The sequence below is a fragment of the Carassius auratus genome, chromosome 1 (genome assembly GCF_003368295.1).
Source record: "Carassius auratus strain Wakin chromosome 1, ASM336829v1, whole genome shotgun sequence".
Classification (NCBI taxonomy): domain Eukaryota; kingdom Metazoa; phylum Chordata; class Actinopteri; order Cypriniformes; family Cyprinidae; genus Carassius; species Carassius auratus.
The window spans coordinates 25,004,395-25,023,084 of NC_039243.1; the positions used below are offsets into that span (position 1 = coordinate 25,004,395).

At 41.4% G+C, this 18,690-nt stretch overlaps 1 protein-coding gene and 1 pseudogene across 1 annotated transcript in view; both read left to right on the plus strand.

Annotated features, from left to right (window-relative positions):
• Window positions 1–1,159: 1,159 nt before the first annotated feature.
• LOC113107358 (gem-associated protein 8-like) lies at window positions 1,160–3,533 on the plus strand (annotated as a pseudogene).
• Window positions 3,534–5,186: 1,653 nt separating this feature from the next.
• LOC113105468 (neuronal membrane glycoprotein M6-b) overlaps window positions 5,187–18,690 on the plus strand; it is a 66,847-nt gene continuing 53,343 nt past the window's right edge. The window contains exon 1 of the mRNA XM_026266557.1: window positions 5,187–5,331. Coding sequence (XP_026122342.1) covers window positions 5,328–5,331 — 4 coding nt within the window. The 5' untranslated portion in view covers window positions 5,187–5,327. The remainder of the gene's footprint in view (window positions 5,332–18,690) is intronic.

Sequence of the window (18,690 nt, forward strand, 5' to 3'; positions counted from 1 at the left end):
TCAAATGCCTTTACAGTTGGAATAGTTTTCTGGGGGTGTACTAGAACAGGCTCTCATAGTAGGTTGTTTGAAAAACATTATTTTTCACATATTTTACATATACAGGGGAGGTGGTGCAGTGGATAAGTCACATGCCTTCGGTTCGAATCCACTGTGAGACACCAATGTGTCACTGAGCAAGACACTTAACCCCAAATTGCTCCAGAGGCGTGCAACCTCTGACATATATAGCAATTGTAAGTCGCTAGTGTGTTGGCCAGTGTGTGTATGTTGTGATTGGCAGCACTCGGCTCTTGGTCGGGAAATGTCATGCCCCTTACCATATCCCCCCCTGCTGTGAGCTTCGGTGTAAATATTGTCAAAATGAAATCAATTTGTGCACGATTTACACTGTTCTTTTACAATTCTTTTACAATTGAGGATGATTGTAACCACTCAAAGTTTGTCTGCATTGGGAAAGCTAGTGTGTCTCCGAAATGTAGTGATAACACCCGTTAGGTGCCTTCTCTAGTGCAGCGGAACCAGGTCTCGTCCCATTCGTCGATATTTGTGATATCAGAAATCCCGGAAAATATGTGTTGTAGTCCACACAATTGTTCATTGTAGTTTTTGAAAATTGATTTCTGTTAAATAAAATATCTCCTTTTGAAATGGACTTTGAGCTTTGTAGCTTTGTAGGACTTTTTCACGCTCAAACAGCAACATTACAGACTAACTAAAGTTGAAAAAGTGAAACGGCTTAATAGGACCCCTGTAAGCCAGCTGCTTAACGTCAGAGACATTAAATGATTGGTTTACAAGGAGCACGTGGTCGACTAATTGAATGACAGATTGCCATGTCCTCCTTAAAATAACTGATTCTACTGACTCTCATGGCAAGAAAAGGCACAAGTGATTAAAAGTGCAACTAAAAAATTCTAGTTTAAGTTTATTGTCTAATATTTTTAATTATTAGAGTATTGATAGTACGCTTGTGTTGTTTTAAGAGCACTCCCGAAGTTACTAGATAACTTTGTTTCCTTGTATTATGGCAAAATGATTTTCCTCCATTGTCAACCACTGTACATATATAAATGTTTACTGGTAATTGAAATCAAGCTAATACATTTCTTACTAACAGGTACAGAAATAGATTCCATTAACTAGTCGCCTCTTCATAATGTTAAAATCTTACTGTGTAAGTAAGTAATTGTTACTGTGTACTGTTTCATCAATATTATACAGCCACTCAATGCTATATGATTGATTCTGCATTCTAACACAGAATGATCATTTCAAGCACTTTTTACTGATTAGTCAACGTCAAAATGTTGTGTTCCAGGTCAGTCAGGGTGATGGAAAAGTGTGGTACACCCACTCAGTTTACACCCGATACTGGCAGCACTACCAGCAGGCCATGAGCTGGCACCAGAGGCATAATCGGGTGTACAGAAAAGCATTGGAGCTTGGCTACATCAAGGCACTGTATTCCATGTACCCCTCTGCCATTCATCCATACTAGGGTTGGCATGAAGAAGAGAGTTGGAGGAACGGTCATAGAGACAGAACAACAGGTAGAGAAGTAGAAAGGGAAAATGAAGTCACTGATTCAGACAGTGAGACTGAGGAGGAGAGTTCAGATGAGAGCCAGATTGAGTGTGACGTCAGTAACATTTACATCTCAGAAGAGCTGCAACAATATTTTGACCAGACAGAGCAACACAGAAACTCAGTAAGTGGTTAGCAACATGCTTAGAAACTTTTATAAAATCTGACCTGTCAGCAGCAAGAACTTGCACTTTTTGGGGTTTCACTCCAATATTAAGTCACCACATAGTTTACATTATTGTTATTATTATAGAGATATATTTAGTTGTTTTGTTGCTGAAACAATTTTAATGCATTTGTTTTATTTTGGTGTTTAATTCTGGAACATGGTGATTGTATGAGTTCTCTCTTTTGAGCTAATTCATAATAATAATAATATTAATATATGCCACCTTTCATGACCTCATGATTGCTTAACAAAACGAAAAGGAAAACAACAAAAGAACAGGATGTAAGTATAAACAGAGAACAGCAGAAAAAAAGCATACACAATTCAATCAATGCAAACAAACAAAAAATAGATGTTATACAATAGAGTAACAAAAACAAAAACCAAGATGAAGCGAGAATCTGGAACCCGGAATATCATGAAAAAGCATACTGAAGACACAGACAACCCTAAATCTCCCCTTCTCCAATTTGATTTGCTTAGATAATTCTTTTATGTTGGGAAATGTTGGATGAGAGCTTGAAAGGAGCAGTGGTGCTGTGCCAAACTCATTATCCCAGAATGTCCCCACTGTAGTCATGCAGTCTCCTCACACTGGGCATCTGTTTTACACACTAAGCCTGCTTAAAGGAGAGGTGCACTCCAATAATTCACTGCAATCATTTTGGGATTATGCATTCATGGTTGAATACTGACCTGATGGTACAGTATGTGATCTCATATTTAATGTACTGGCTTGGTTGACAACATTGTGGGACAGTGATTCATAACTTGTACAGGAATATTTTCTGAAATGATCACTGATGGCAAGAAAAAGGCTAAATACTATTAATAAAAAACTAAGCATATCAACTAGGGGTTTTAAAGCCTTAAAGGGATAGTTCACACAAAAATGAACATTTGATGTTTATCTGCTTACCCCCAGGGCATCCAAGATGTAGGTGACTTTTTTAACTCAATTTTTAACACAATCCATTGCAATCTGTCAGTCTTATAATGGATGTGAATGGGAATCATGGATGACAATATATATTTTTTAAATATATTTAAAATGAAACCCTGCGACTCAATATGATACATTGATGTATAAAGACACAAAACTATTGGTCTGTGCAAAAAACTGAACAGTATTTATATAGTTGTGACTCTCCTAAGTCCGTCCTCCTGAGAGGGTTCTCAAGCAGGCAAAAAACCGACATAAATACTTTTCAGTTTCTTGCACAGACTGATCATTTTGTGTCTATGTATCATCACAAGCCACAGAGTTTTATTTGATTTTGTTTGTGTATGTTTTTTTGTTTGTTTTATTGTATTAGCCGTGATTCCCATTCACCTCCATTATAAGACTGAAAGATTTCAACGGTTTGTGTTAAAAATCATTGTTTGCATTCTACAAAGTCACCTACATCTTTAATGCCCTGGGGGTAGGCAGATAAAGATAAAAATTTCATTTTTGGGTTAACTATCCCTTCAATGGATTTTCCTAGTCATGATATTACTCAATGCTCTGCTATGTAGAGAAACAACAGCAGATGGAGGCAGAGCAGCAGGACTCATATGTTCCAGCTGACCAAGACTTGTGTAGAGATTCTTGGTGCAGCATCCTGCCCCCTTCAGAGCATTCTGGAGAAAGGACTGCAGAGATGAAGAAGCTGTTTGGTAAAGATGCAGCAAAGATTCTGGGGATGGAAACAGTAATGCAGCTCACCTTTGACCACAGCTCTGACAAAAAAAAAAACAGCCCAAGTACTGGCCTATTATACCACTAAACCTGTAGGATGATCAGACTCCATCATTAGTAAGGCTGGCAAACATCACAGAATGAAGAACCTGTTTTCTGAACTGCTGTACTGACTACTGAAGTGATGCATCAAATCAGCATCTTAGAGGACCTTTTGCATTTATAGAACAAACACTTATTAGGTCCTAATAGCAGATAAAACATACAGACAGCATATTTAATAAATATTTAATAAATACTCAGAAATGAGTTCTGTAATTCCTGACTTGCACTCATTTTCTTTTGCGATAGCTACATTTGTCTGTATGTAGTGGCATCCACAGACAACACAGTTCTATCTTAAGTTTCTCATATCATGTAAATGATGGAAGTGCTGTGTGGATTTCATAGTCGTTCTTTTCATGTAGTCATTTCTCCCTAACTGGGTCATTGCCACCCCCACAGTCTTTGGTTAAAGTGTTTTGTCTGTCTCCTCTTTTTGCATCTCACATGAGCACTTGAGACAGTGTTTCCCGGCTTATTCTCTAGTGCAGTTTTTACACTTTTACTTTGCAAATTAGTCATTGTTTAATGAATGTGATTTGATTAATAAATGTATTGCATTGAAATCTGTGTGGGTGTGCCAGTTACTATAAAGTATTTAGTGCTTATTATGCTTTAGAGATTATAATCCTGTCTGATTAGAGTTTTTCAATGAAAATAAAAAAAGATCTTATTCTATTTTGGACATCCATCTCTGGAGATCCAATTAAAGATCACTGTTTTAGTGGTTACCCTGTGACTGCTTGTGAATAGATTTTAAAAGGCAAGCCTTTGGTATTGTGGCTACAAAAACGTATTGTCAGTGTTACTGCATGTTGCTAAAGTGGAAAAAGTGGTTACTCCCAAAATTAATTAAAACAGTTGAAAGAAAAGTTCACCCCAAAATTCAAATTCTGTACATCTTGGATGGCCTGAAGTTGAATATATTTTTGGCAAAATGTAATTTTTGGGAAAACTATTCTTTTATTTAAAACAGAGGTCTGGCTCATTTTTGTCAAGATAAACTTGCATTAAATATTTTATGTAATGCTAATTATTAGTTAAGAACTAAAGTGCAATATGTCTAATTGTGTCCACAGTCTCTTATTGTATTTTCTTAAATAGCCAATGGAAAACTGACAATTCAGATAAGCTATTAAAATGAGACCCCCAAATGTAGCATTGTAACATTATTTTCTCCAGGATCTGAGAAATTTGGATCTTCTCTGTTTGTCCACTTAGTGAGGCCATGCTGGCATAATGCCAAATGGCCAAAACTGAATAGAGTTCCCAGCTGGTTGCCATGGTGGATTTCTCTGAGCATCAGGCAATTTATATTCTGTTGTACTCTCTGGGCTCCCCACACATTCAGTATCAAAGTTTAGAACAACATGAAATGCCAAAAAAAAAAAAAAAAAAAAAAAAAAAAAAACATATATTTGTCTGCTTGGTGTCTAACCTATATAATGGTGATTTTCTTTTCTAATGAATAAACAGAAAACAAAATTTTCCCAACACTTTTCGTTACCATGAGCGAGTATTACTATGTGCTTTATCGTACTTTGTTTATCGCTCATATGTTTCTAATGAATATTTATTGTAGTAGTCCACTAGCAATACAAGCACTTCTTTTACCATCATTGCGCTTATGGAGGAAAAAGTAGCCTAGTCCGGGGACCCCACACAGTGACGTCACCGAGGCGATGGTCTTGAACTGGAGCGGCACATTTGTTCATTTGAGCGAAACACTTTTCACTCCGAACACCCGCCGAACTTTCACTAACTCCCCCCGAACACAGAGAACGCAACATGGGTGAGTGCATGGTGGTCAATTCATCCTCAATAGCGCGTTTGCTCCATAGTTTCTTTTGACGTTTCTTTATATTCTGCTCGTTTTGAGACGCAGTTTAGTTTGCAGCTGCAAGCATGCGCGTTTTTCGACATAGCTACTCTAGCTGCGAATAATTTGTAGTATTTATGTAACATTTTATAGCGTCAATGTGCAGTTTGTTTTGTTGCTTGCAGCTATGGTTTCCAAATTACTTTTTTCTTAATTGCTTTTACGTGTTTAAAAGCCACTTTCCCAGTCTAAAATGTTGGAATGAATGTCAAGTAGCCTATATACATTTTCTCCATATTACTTTTGTGTGTGTGTGTGTGTTTGTGTGTGTTTTGTTTTAGTTGAGATAGACAGCAATAAATAAAAAGAGAATTATTAGAAAAAAAAATGTTAATCTAATTTTAGTCGTTCCAAATTCTGCTTTATGTATTTCTGCATTCATCAGCCAATTGGAGTGCAATTAATGAGCGTTGCTAAGAAATCTGTGAATATGTGTGCTTGTTTATCCTGTACTTATCCAGCATGCAAAATAGAGCTAATTCATGGGAAAGAATTCCTTCTTTCATTTGTCCCAGCTGTGTCCTTGGAATGGTTAGTTATAAAGCACATTCTTTGCCAGCTGCCTGGATCTACGACTGCAGCTTAAGTGGCCCATCTCTGCTCTACAAGTTCCCATCAAGAGAGTGATATTGGGTTTGTATTCCTTGATGGGAGAATGTCGTTCTTTAGAGGATCAGGGATAAAGAAAGTGCTTATTGTATGAGTCAGAACCGAAAGTGTCTCCCATTCTCACTTTCTTTGTCTTAGATCTTTCAGTCAGCAAATAATTATGGAAACTTCCCTCTAACACCTACTGTAGATGTTAGAAATTATATATTAAGTAACATTTGACAACGATTTGCCTAATAGATTCATTTATATGGCATTTAAATAAATGGTTTTAATAAATTGTTTTATGTTTGAAGATTGTTAAACATTCATATCCCTGAAATTTAGTCAGTAGATATATAGAATTGCATTCCCACAGAATGGCATGTCTCATAGGATCTGCGTGTTTTTTCAACTCATGATGATTGTTGTCTACAATTTGTTGATCAATTCATGAAGAGATTCAGTTACAATCTTAAAGAGGTCAAATAATGTGATTTAAATGTTTTCTTTCCCTTTGGAGTGTTACAAGCTCTTGGTGCATAAAGAAGATCTGTAAAGTTGCAAAGACTAAAGTCTCAAATCCAAAGAGATATTTTTTATAAAAGTTAAGAGTCAACCCCACCCTCCTAAAGTGGCTCATTCTAACATGCCCCCAACGTCTATGTCAGGATGTGGGAAGATTTGCATAACGGCACCCAATTGTTCATGCAAAGAAAGAAAGACTTTTATTTTCGCTGTTGCTGCCACCGCCATGTTGTAGAGACACTGTGCGTTTCATTTTGGAAGCGAAACTACTTTGTTTTGCCTTCCAAAAGAGGACACAGCTAGAAATCAGTGTTTGAGTTGTATTTACAACACTGTTCCAGAACAGTTCAACCCAAATATTCAGATGTAGGCAACGCATTTTACAGAGGACAAGGATTGTTTCCTGAACCAGAAGCCTACAATGCTTCTGTGTACAAAGGCTGTTTCTATAAAGTGGGGCACTTCCAACTTTGCAAGGACAGTCTGACGCTTCAGACTCACAGCCTGTAACTATGTTTACATATTTAAAGAATTTGCCACTGATGATTCAAATGCTAGTTTTGAGTAGTGTAGAGTAGAGCTTGTTTGTGGTTTCTCCGATCACGAATGCAGACATGCAGCGCGATACGTAATGCAACATGTAATAAGACATAAGTATAAGTCATTACAATCATATAATTATGTCCCCACTGCATGTAACAAATGCCTAGTTCATGGGTTTTATTGATTTTGTCTCATCATGCCGGGAGGCGGCATCATAGGATGTTAAGGGGTGTAAATTTTCTTTCACACGCTTGAGGCATTCAGCCAATCACAACGATAGCTGACCAACCAACGTATACTTTGCTTTTCAGTACAATGAGTTCAATGAGCTTTGTAAAAATCTACGCATTTCAGAAAGGCGGGGCATAGAGGAGCAACAATAATGTACGTTATGTGGAAGTTAATGTATTATAATGTATAATAATGAAACTGCATAAACACATTGCATTACACCAAATACACAAAATAATGTTCTTTTTAGCAACGCCATATGACCCCTTTAATTAACACACAGACTCTTTCACAAGGCCCTTTTAGGCCAGGTTTTTAAATGTACAGTATATGTTAACCAAACTGGATTATGGCCTGGGATTCTCTTTAAAAATTAACTCAGACATAACTGTTTAAATGGCATTGGAAGTATTTCTTAAAACAAGGTTCCATCTAAGTCAATTAGTTTTTAAACCTTTTCTTTAGAAAGCCACTTCATTTTGACACAAAAGGAGTCTGTGATAGGTCGATTACTCACAATGATTCTTGTGTTAACTGATTTTTATGTGTTTTATATCATAATTCTAGGTTCATATACAAAACCTAATATGCTTTTTAAAGTTTTGAGTGAATACTTTTAATATCTTCTCTTTTTCCATCACATTCTTGCTTTTCTACCAAAAAGTGACATGGTTTAAATTAAGTGAAGAATTTGTTTGTGCTTTTAGGCCGCAATAAATGGATGGAACAAAGAAACAACATTTCTTGTACAGCTGTTCAAAGTTTTAGTCTGTAAACAACATCAGACTTGTTATTATTCAGACTATTATTCACACCAAGGAAGATAACTAAGAAAGTTCTAATAATAATTTTAATTCTAAAAGAATCTGGTTATCGACACCACAGCAATAACAATAACTGCATGGAGGAAAGATAGTGCTGGAATTACTTTCAGAACAATTGTTTTCCAGCTGATGAATGATGTAAACATTGACAGCTGATCAAAATCCACTTTAAAGAGCACAAGCATTTAAAGAAGCAGAAAAAAAAGCAAAAAAGCAGTGCACACTTACATAATAAACTGAAAATTATCACCCACTTGTGTGGATGCCAATATATTTACTGTCATATCGTTCTTGGTGAACCTTTACATTGAGAACTGCTTAGCTTCAAAGAGCATTTGCACTTTACCAAGTTTCGTCAGTGAAAGTAATGTCACCTTTCATTTAGCTGCTTTGCAGTATTTGTTTCCAAGCAACAGCATCTCTCTGTGTATAATCCTACTCACATAATTCCACCTCAGACCTCACAACCTGTGCCATCACCGCGAAGCTCATGGCTGCATTCTCTAAGAATTCAATCTTGTTTATCCAGTCTGAAATACCTCTGTGTCCATTATGCAAAGCACTACTACTACTGCCATAACTACAGATCTGAGGCTCCTAGCCATTGCAGTCTAATTTTGTGCAGCATAATAGAAAAGGTCACTGCAGATAACACCACACTCTTCATTTATAAGCTTCATTTTAAAATAGAAAATCAAATCACTTATCCAGTCACATTTAGAATTATCAAGGGACAGTATTTGCTGGAGATACCCTTTTTTAACTAATCCGAGGATGTTGTCAGGTCCAATGTTTGTCTGGTAGATTTAGGTAGTTTAAACATACTTAAAAGAACTATGGATTCTTGATGTATAAAAAAATCCATTGAAAAATGCTCTCACAAACCGTGGGGAAAAAAAGTAAACTTGCCATAAAAATGTGTACCCAGGACCATGCGTACATATGGTTACACTGCATTATTTGCTTTTCATTTAATTAACCATTCTTATAAAAAATGCCAACTTCATGTATGGAAGAAGTAATCATCAGAATGAATCATCATCCAGGCATTGTTGTATAAACATTAAAGGGTTAGTTCGCCCAAAAATGAAAATTATGTCATTAATAACTCACCCTTATGCTGTTCCAAACATGTAAGACCTCCTTTTATCTTCGGAACACAGTTTAAGATATTTTAGATTTAGTCCAACAGCTCTCAGTCCCTCCATTGAAGCTGTGTGTACGGTATACTGTCCATGTCCAGAAAGGTAAGAAAAACATCACCAAAGTAGTCCATGTGACATCAGAGGGTCCGTTGGAATTTTTTGAAGCATCGAAAATACATTTTGGTCCAAAAATGGCAAAAACGACTTTATTCAGCATTGTCTTCTCTTCTGTGTCTATTGTAAGAAAGAGTTCAAATCAAAGCAGTCTGGACATCCGGTTCGCGAACGAATCATTCAGTTCACCAAATCGAACTGAATCGTTTTAAACGGTTAGCATCTCTAATACGCATTAATCCACAAATGACTTAAGCTGTTCACTTTTTTAATGTGGCTGACACTCCCTCTCAGGTCAAACAAACCAATATCCGGGAGTAATGCATGCACTCAAACAGTACACTGACTGAACTGCTGTGAAGATGAACACAGAGCCGAGCCAGATAGCGAACAATAGACTGACTCGTTCACGAGTAAAGAACCGGTTGCATCGGTGTTCGGATCACCCCATGAAGTCTTGGAACCAATGCAGGGCCGCAAGACTCCATCGGCAGCCAAGTGGGGCGATTCCTGTTTCCAGGGCTGTATCACTGCATTCCCTGTTCCAGCCAAACTCCCCCCGGAACCTCTACCTGTATGTACCACCTCCATCGAGAGCCCGGTAGAAAAGCAATCCATATCCATTCCGACCTGTTACGCCCCCTTCAGTGACGTATTCATCCCCAAACATGGGGCCATGGGACTGTGCCATAAATCTGCTTCTGGTTGAACCCGTGTCTAAAAGAAGGATATATCCGCTTTCCATCCCAGAGGAGAAGGCCATCAAGGAGGCACTGGCTCAGGGTTACATCCATCCATCTACCTCCCCTGCTGCTTCCAGTTTTTTCTTTGTGGAGAAGAAGGATGGAGGCTTGCGGCCCTGCATTGGTTCCAAGACTTCATCTATGAGGTGCTCTGGGAGTTCCTCCATTATTTCGTCCTCGTCTATATAGATGATATCCTCATCGTCTATATAGATGATATCCTCATTTACTCCTGGAGCCTAGCGGAACATCGTTGCCACATTGCGGAGGTCCTGCAATGCCTGAGGGCCTTTCAGCTATACATCATGGCCGAGAAATGCTCCTTCCATCAGCCCTCAGTGCAGTTCCTTGGGTATAACATCAACAGCAGTGGCATCCAGATGGACGAGGGGAAGGTGAATGCTGTCAGAAACTGGCCCACTCCTCCCACCATCAAAGAACTCCAACGATTCCTCGGCTTTGCCAATTTCTACAGACACTTCATTCAAATAACAGTTCTATCACCAACCCTCTCACTAGCCTCCTCTGAAACAAACCCAAGTCTCTGTCATGGACCCCAGCCAACACAGAGGCCTTCAACTCCCTCAAGGAGGCTTTCACGACTGCTCCACTTCTGGTGCATCCTGACTCCAATTGGTACTTCACCGTCGAAGACGACACCTCCACCACCGGAGTGGGAGCGGTCCTGTTGCAGCAGCAGGGGAATCCCAGATGCCTCCATCCATGTGCCTTCTTCTCTCGGAAGCTCAACCCGGCGGAGGTCAATTACAACATCGGCAACTGCGAGCTGCTGGCCATCAAGTTGGCCCTAGAGGAATGGAGGCATTGGCTGGAGGGAGCCAATTTTCTAGTCCTCACAGACCATGAGGACCTTAAGTATCTACGCATTGCCAAAAGGCTGAATCCAAGACAGGCCCGCTGGGTGCTGGGTTCTTCGCCCGCTATTCTTCAACTTCTCCATCTCGTACCACCCAGGGGCCAAGAACATCAAAGCTGACGCCCTGTCCCGGTGTCACGCCCCAGAAGAAAACCTAGAAGAATCACCATCATAGAGCAGATCAATCCGGTTACTTTCAAACTCCAATTACCACCTGAGTACTGGATTCACCCCACTTTCCATGTGTCACTCCTCAAGCCTTACCATCCCTCTGTTTCTCCCTCCACAGAGCCTGGCGTAGCCAAAGCCCCCTCCTCTCTTCCTTGAAGAAGGAGCTGCCTACGAACTTCGTGAAATCCTGGACTCCCGGCAGCGTGGTGGACAACTTGAGTACCTAGTGGACTGGGAAAGATACGGTCCACAGGAACGCTCATGGGTCCCATGCAACGACATCCTGTATCCGAACCTACTAGACACCTTCCACTCCAATCATCCCGAAAGACCGGCTCCTAGAGGAAGAGGACGTCCACCATGTCATCTGGGTCCTCGGCTCTTAGAAGTGGGCCGAGGTGAGGGGGGTACTGTTACAGACACGACAGGTCCCACCACCAACCAATCACAATGCACTCCCTCACCTGAATACTAATCACTCCCACCTGATCCTCATCCACCTGCAATCACCTCCTCACTACAAATACCACACACATGCACCCAGTCAGCGTCCGTTCTTGTTTGCAACAAGGTCTTACCTGAATGCTTACTCTAAAGACTAACTCTATCTCTACCTACCTCTCTCGAGCGATCTCTAGAAGCTCCCCGTCTTCCTCGTGTGTGTGTGTCCTCCAGCGTCTGAAACCATTCTCCTACGGATCCCTTCATCACTGCCTCCAGCACCATCTCATCACCCTGCACTACCCACTCCTCTGCTTGTGTCTCAATAAACTGTGTTTCTGTTACTTTCAGTCTCCTGTCCTGATTTTTCCTTAACAAGTACAGTACCACATATGGGATTTAGAATGTTTGGTGATGTCACAATAACTGCCAAATGACTGCACTGCGCTTGTCATTATCACAACTATGCATTGCTCTTAACAACATAATGCATATTTCAGTTTTCTGACATTAAATACACATAAGTACAATTAAAACAATACATCTGGAGTGTGTAAAATACACACAGATGTTTATGGAAGCAGCAATCTATTCAAATTTTATTTGCCAATGGGTTTTATTCATATAAGATCCATATAAGATAAGTTCACTCTATTCTTCACCCAGTTCACCAGCCACTTATTTATATTTTATAAGTGCTGTAAATTTGATATACTTGCAGTGCCCATGTCACATTACAGATCACAATCAAGGTAATTAAGAAAGGTTTTTAAATGACGTAACTCACTCATTTACACATATTTGTGAATCAGAATATCAGATTGTTCTTGACATGTTAGGCAAGTTTGTGAATATTTTAAATAAAAAAGCAAAAACAAAATAAAAGCGATCCATCTGTCATATGCAATGTTATTGTGGCTGCGATGTGTTACGAGCATGACAGTCGCCATATAAACAGTAAGGGGAAACATTCTAATATAACGTCCGCTTAAAAAAAGTTACTCTGTGGGAACTGTAAGAATATTTTAAACTCACCACTGAAAGAGTTAATGGTGGAGGGAGACAGCCTTCGTTCCAACCCCTGGTGCAGAAAGGACAGCACGACTCTTCAGAGGTCTGGACGTGGGTGCCAAAGAGTGCCCAGTCTCTGAGTCAGTAGATCCTTCCTCATCAGTACCTACTCATCAGCATCAGTACTGGGAACCTGGTTCGAGTGGGCCAATAAGGCGCCACAAGCAGGACCTGTTCCTCATTCTCCCTGATCTTGCACAATGTCTGTGCGAGAAGGCTCACTGGGGGAAACGCATACTTGTGAAGGCTAAGCTGTGTACCAGTGCATCCATGCCAAGTGTTCCTTAGGTCAAGGAGTAAAACAACTGGTAGTAAAAATTCTCTGGAGACACAAACAGGTCTACCTGAGTGGCTCTGAAATGTCTCCAAATCAGCTGGACCATCTGGGGATGGAGCCTCCATTCCCAGAGTAGCGCAGCTGATGACCGCTTGTCCGCTGCCCGGTTGTGCAATCCTGGAATGTGAATGGTATGAAGTGACCTCTGATGTTTCTGACTCCAGAAGAGGAGGTGGCAGGTTGCAAAATGTGACGGGAGCGTAGGTAATGACTTTGCAGGCAGCGCTTTTGGCCGAAGGCACCTAATGAAACAGATTTTGGACAGGCTTCTGAGGCGGAGTAATGGTTTAATGATCTACAGCAAAATATAGAGATCCTTGTGATAACTAAGTGGATATTTCATTACTGCAATATTAATTTCTCACTAGAAATTACATAAAAAGTGTAAAACATTGTTCAGAAACATACATTTACACACAAACTGACCACCGCCGAAACTTTCAGACGCCATCTTTATTTTTTGGCTTAACTGTTAGAGAATGGAATGCACAGGATTGTGGCATATCAAAGGCAGCGAAGGATATATTAGGCTGCCTTCAAAAACCAGCCAAATGAAGGCATCGCAGGAGACAGGAAATGAAGCTGACATTAATTTCCGACGTGCCTTGATGCCTTCCTACCTTGGAATGTGACCTCCAAAGGCAGCATTTTTCAGTTTTCGGATGCAGCCAATAATGCAAAATGACAGTTAAAGGCAGTTCATCATTGAATTCAGTGATATCATCTCTGTTCATTTAAATAGTGTCTGTGCATTAATTTGCAATCAAGTCAGCGATATCGCTGTAGATGAAGTGACCCCAACTAAGCAAGCCAGAGGCGACAGCGGCAAGGAACCTAAACTCCATCGGTGACAGAATAGAGAAAAAAACCTTGGGAAAAACCAGGCTCAGTTGGGGGGCCAGTTCTCCTCTGACCAGATGAAACCAATAGTTCAATTCCAGGCTGCAGCAAAGTCAGATTGTGCAGAAGAATCATCTGTTTCCTGTGGTCTTGTCCTGGTGGTCCTCTGAGACAAGGTGGTCCACCATCTGGTCTGGATACGTACTGGATCCGGGTGACTGCAGTGACCCTCTGATCTGGATACAGACTGGATCTGGTGGCTACGGTGACCTCGGAATAAGAGAGAAACAGACAAATATTATCATAGATGCCATTCTTCTAATGATGCAGCAAGTACATAGGGTGCTATGGGAAGTGTTCCCGGTTCCAGTTTACCTAATTAATGCAGCCTAAAAATCCGGATTTGGATATTAAAAGCATATTAGTATGTTATGTGTAAGCCAGGTTAAAGAGATGGGTCTTTAATCTAGATTTAAACTGCAAGAGTGTGTCTCCCTCCCGAACAATGTTAAGGTAGGTTATTCCAGAGTTTAGGCACCAAATAGGAAAAGGATATGCCGCCCTCAGTTGATTTTGATATTCTAGGTATTATCAAATTGCCTGAGTTTTGAGAATGTAGTGGACGTAGAGGATTATAATTTAAAAGGAGCTCATTCAAATACTGAGGTGCTAAACCATTCAGGGCTTTATAATTAATAAGCAATATTTTAAAATCTATATGATGTTTGATAGGGAGCCAGTGCAGTTTTGACAGGACCGGGCTAATATGGTAATACTTCCTGGTTCTAGTAAGAACTCTTGCTGCTGCATTTTGGACTAGCTGTAGTTTGTTTACTAAGCGTGCAGAACAACCACCCAATAAAGCATTACAATAATTTAACCTTGAGGTCATGAATGCATGGATTAACATTTCTGCATTTGACATTGAGAGCATAGACCGTAATTTAGATACATTTTTGAGATGGAAAAATGCAGTTTTAAAAGTGCTAGAAACGTGGCTTTCTAAGGAAAGATTGCGATCAAATAGCACACCTAGCTTCCTAACTGATGACAAAGAATTGATAGAACAACCATCAAGTCTTAGACCGTGTTCTAGATTATTACAGAGCAGAGTTTTTAGGTCCTATAATTAACACCTCTGTTTTTTCAGAATTTAGCAGTAAGAAATTACTCGTCATCCAGATTTTTATTTCGACTATGCATTCCATTAGTTTTTCAAATTGGTGTGTTTCACCAGGCCATGAAGAAATATAGAGCTGAGTATCATCAGCATAACAGTGAAAGCTAACACCATGTTTCCTGATGATATCTCCCAAGGGTAACATATAAAGCATGAAGAGTAGCGGCCCTAGTGCTGAGCCTTGAAGTACTCCATACTGCACTTGTGAACGATATGATACATCTTCATTCACTGCTACGAACTGATGGCGGTAATATAAGTACGATTTAAACCATGCTAAAGCACTACCATTAATGCCAACAAAGTGTTCAAGTCTATGCAAAAGAATGTTGTGATCAATTGTGTCAAACGCAGCACTAAAATCCAACAAAACTATTAGAGAGATACACCCACGATCAGATGATAAGAGCAGATCATTTGTAACTCTAAGGAAAGCAGTCTCAGTACTATGATACGGTCTAAATCCTGACTGGAAGTGAGGATACCACCTTTTCTAGTATCTTGGACAGAAAAGGGAGATTCGAGATTGGTCTATAATTAACTAGTTCTTTGGGGTCAAGTTGTGGTTTTCTGATGAGAGGCTTAATAACAGCCAGTTTGAAGGTTTTGGGGACATATCCTAATAACAGTGAGGAATTAATAATAGTCTGAAGAGGATCTATGACTTCTGGAGGCTTAGATGGGTCTAACATGCATGTTGTTGGTTTAGATGATTTAACAAGTTTATACAATTCTTCCTCTCCTATAGTAGAAGAAGAGTGGAACTGTTCCTCAGGGGGTCTATAGTGCACTGTTTGATGCGATACTGTAGCTGACGGCTGATGGTTGCAATTTTATCTCTAATAGTATCGATTTTAGAAGTAAAGTAGTTCATAAAGTCATTACTGCTGTGGTGTTGGGAAATGTCAACACTTGTTGAGGCTTTATTTTTTGTTAATTTAGCCACTGTATTGAATAAATACCTGGGGTTATGTTTTAAAAGAGAAGTAAAGTAATCGGATCAAGCAGTTTTTAATGCTTTTCTGTAGGATAGGATACTTTCCCACCAAGCAATATAAAATACCTCTAGTTTTGTTTTCCTTCAGCTGCGCTCCATTTTTCAGGCTGCTTTCTTTAGGGTGCGGGTATGCTCATTATACCATGGTGTCTGTTGTGAGTTCGTGTGGGTAAGGAAGAGGACAAGGGGTCGGCTGGACTGCTGACGTTAATTTATTAACAAAAATAAAACAAACGTTTTCTAACACCATATGGTGACTTCTATTTTGCTGCGTCTCGGTGCTTTCGCTTTCCGGCTTCCGGTTTCCGGTCTCGGCTTCCGCCAGCAGTCCCACTCTCTCTCACTTGCTTCCGTCTCTCCTGGCGTTTTATACCCTCTCCACGCCAATTACTAGAACAAGAAACAGGTGATAATAATTTCTGCCCAAACCACTCACTTACCGCTCGTCTCCTGATCCTCTCTCCCGCTGCAGACTTCGCTAAACCACGCCCCCCCTGCCACATACCCCCACCGCCCGACTCAGGCCGGGGAGCCCCCCCCCCACCCCCCCCCCCCCATTTCTGGAGAGGAAGTCAGCCACCGCCATCTGAACACCCGGCCTGTGGACCACCTTGAATTTAAAAGGCTGAAGAGCTAGATACCAACGAGTGATCCGCGCGTTGGTATCCTTCATGCGGTGGAGCCACTGCAGCGGAGCGTGGTCCGAACAGAGGGTGAACTCCCGTCCCAGGAGATAATAGCGGAGGGTGAGGACGGCCCACCTGATGGCCAGGCACTCTTTTTCAATGGTGCTGTACTTAGCCTCTCTCTTTGAGAGCTTGCGGCTAATGTACAGCACCGGCCGTTCCTCCCCCTCTATCTCCTGGGACAGGACCGCCCCCAGCCCCCTGTCCGACGCGTCTGTCTGCAACAGAAAAGGGAGAGAAAATCAGGAGAGTGTAATAACGGCCCGCCACATAGAGCAGCCTTGACCTGGGTAAAAGCCTGCTGACACGGCTCCGTCCACTGGACCGTATCTGGCACCTCCTTTTTAGTGAGGTCAGTCAAGGGGCTGGTGAGGTCCGAATAATTAGGAATAAACCGCCTATAATATCCCGCCAGCCCCAAGAACTGCCTCACCTCCTTTTTGGTCTTGGGATGTGGGCAGGTCGCAATAGCGGCTGTCTTATCAATTTGGGGACGCACCTGTCCATGCCCCAAGTGGAAGCCCAGATACCTTACTTCCACTCGCCCAATCGCACACTTCTTTGGGTTGGCCGTGAGGCCCGCTCCTCTCAGCGACCTCAGAACAGCCCTCAGATGCTGCATATGCCGCTGCCAATCATTACTGAATATAATGATATCATCCAGGTAGGCAGCCGCATATGCCGCATGGGGCCGCAAGATTCTATCCATGAGGCGCTGAAAGGTTGCAGGCGCCCCGAACAAGCCAAAGGGAAGGGTAACAAATTGGTGTAAACCAAAAGGCGTTGTGAAAGCTGTTTTTTCTCGGGATAATGGAGACAAGGGGATCTGCCAATAACCCTTCGTTAAGTCCAATGTCGAATAAAAGCGAGCCGTGCCTAACCGATCAAGCAACTCGTCAACCCGCGGCATTGGATACGCGTTGAACTTCGACACAGCATTCACCTTGTGATAATCCACACAGAACCGGACTGAGCCGTCCGTTTTCGGTACTAAAACTATCGGGCTCGCCCAGTTACTGTTGGATTCTTCTATTACCCCCATGTCAAGCATAGCGCCTAATTCAGCCTGAACTACTTTTTTCTTGTGCTCAGGTAAGCAATACGGCTGGCTGCGAACTACCACGCCCGGCTCGGTCTCGATATGGTGCTGAATTAGGTTAGTACGGCCCGGTAGGGGCGAAAAGACATCGGCAAAATCTGCCTGTAACTTCGTTAAATCAGTGAGTTGGCACGGCGTGAGGTGATCTCCACCTGGAGCCAGGGCGAGGGATTGTGGTTTGAGATTCGCCTCTGGCCCGAGATCATCCTCCCCCCCAATCACCGTTGCCAACATCACTGATTCCGCCTCATTCCATTTTTTAAGGAGATTGAGATGGTAAACCTGATGCGACCCGTTCCTATCGGACCGTATTACCTCATAATCGAGATCCCCGACTTGGCGTGCGACCTCAAACGGCCCCTGCCACTTAGCCAATAATTTAGAGCTCGATGTTGGGAGTAATACAAGTACTTTCTCTCCCGGTGCAAATTTGAGTAACCTAGTTCCCCTGTTATACAGCCGACTCTGGCGGTCCTGGGCTTGTAACAAATTCTCCCTTGATAGCCGCCCCAATGTGTGGAGTTTTGTTCTCAAGTCCAGTACGTATTGAATTTTGTTTTTGCCCTGAGATGGTCCCTCCTCCCAAGTTTCTCTCAGAACGTCAAGCACCCCCCGGGGCTGGCGTCCATAGAGAAGCTCGAAGGGGGAAAACCCCGTGGAGGCTTGTGGGACCTCTCGCACAGCGAACAACAAGGGCTCTAGCCACCGATCCCAATTTTTTGGCGTCTTCCTGAACGAACTTACGGATCATGGATTTAAGAGTGCGATTAAATCGTTTGACCAGGCCGTCCGTTTGTGGGTGATAGACGCTCGTTCGAATCGACTTAATGCCCAACAATCCGTATAGTTCGCATAGC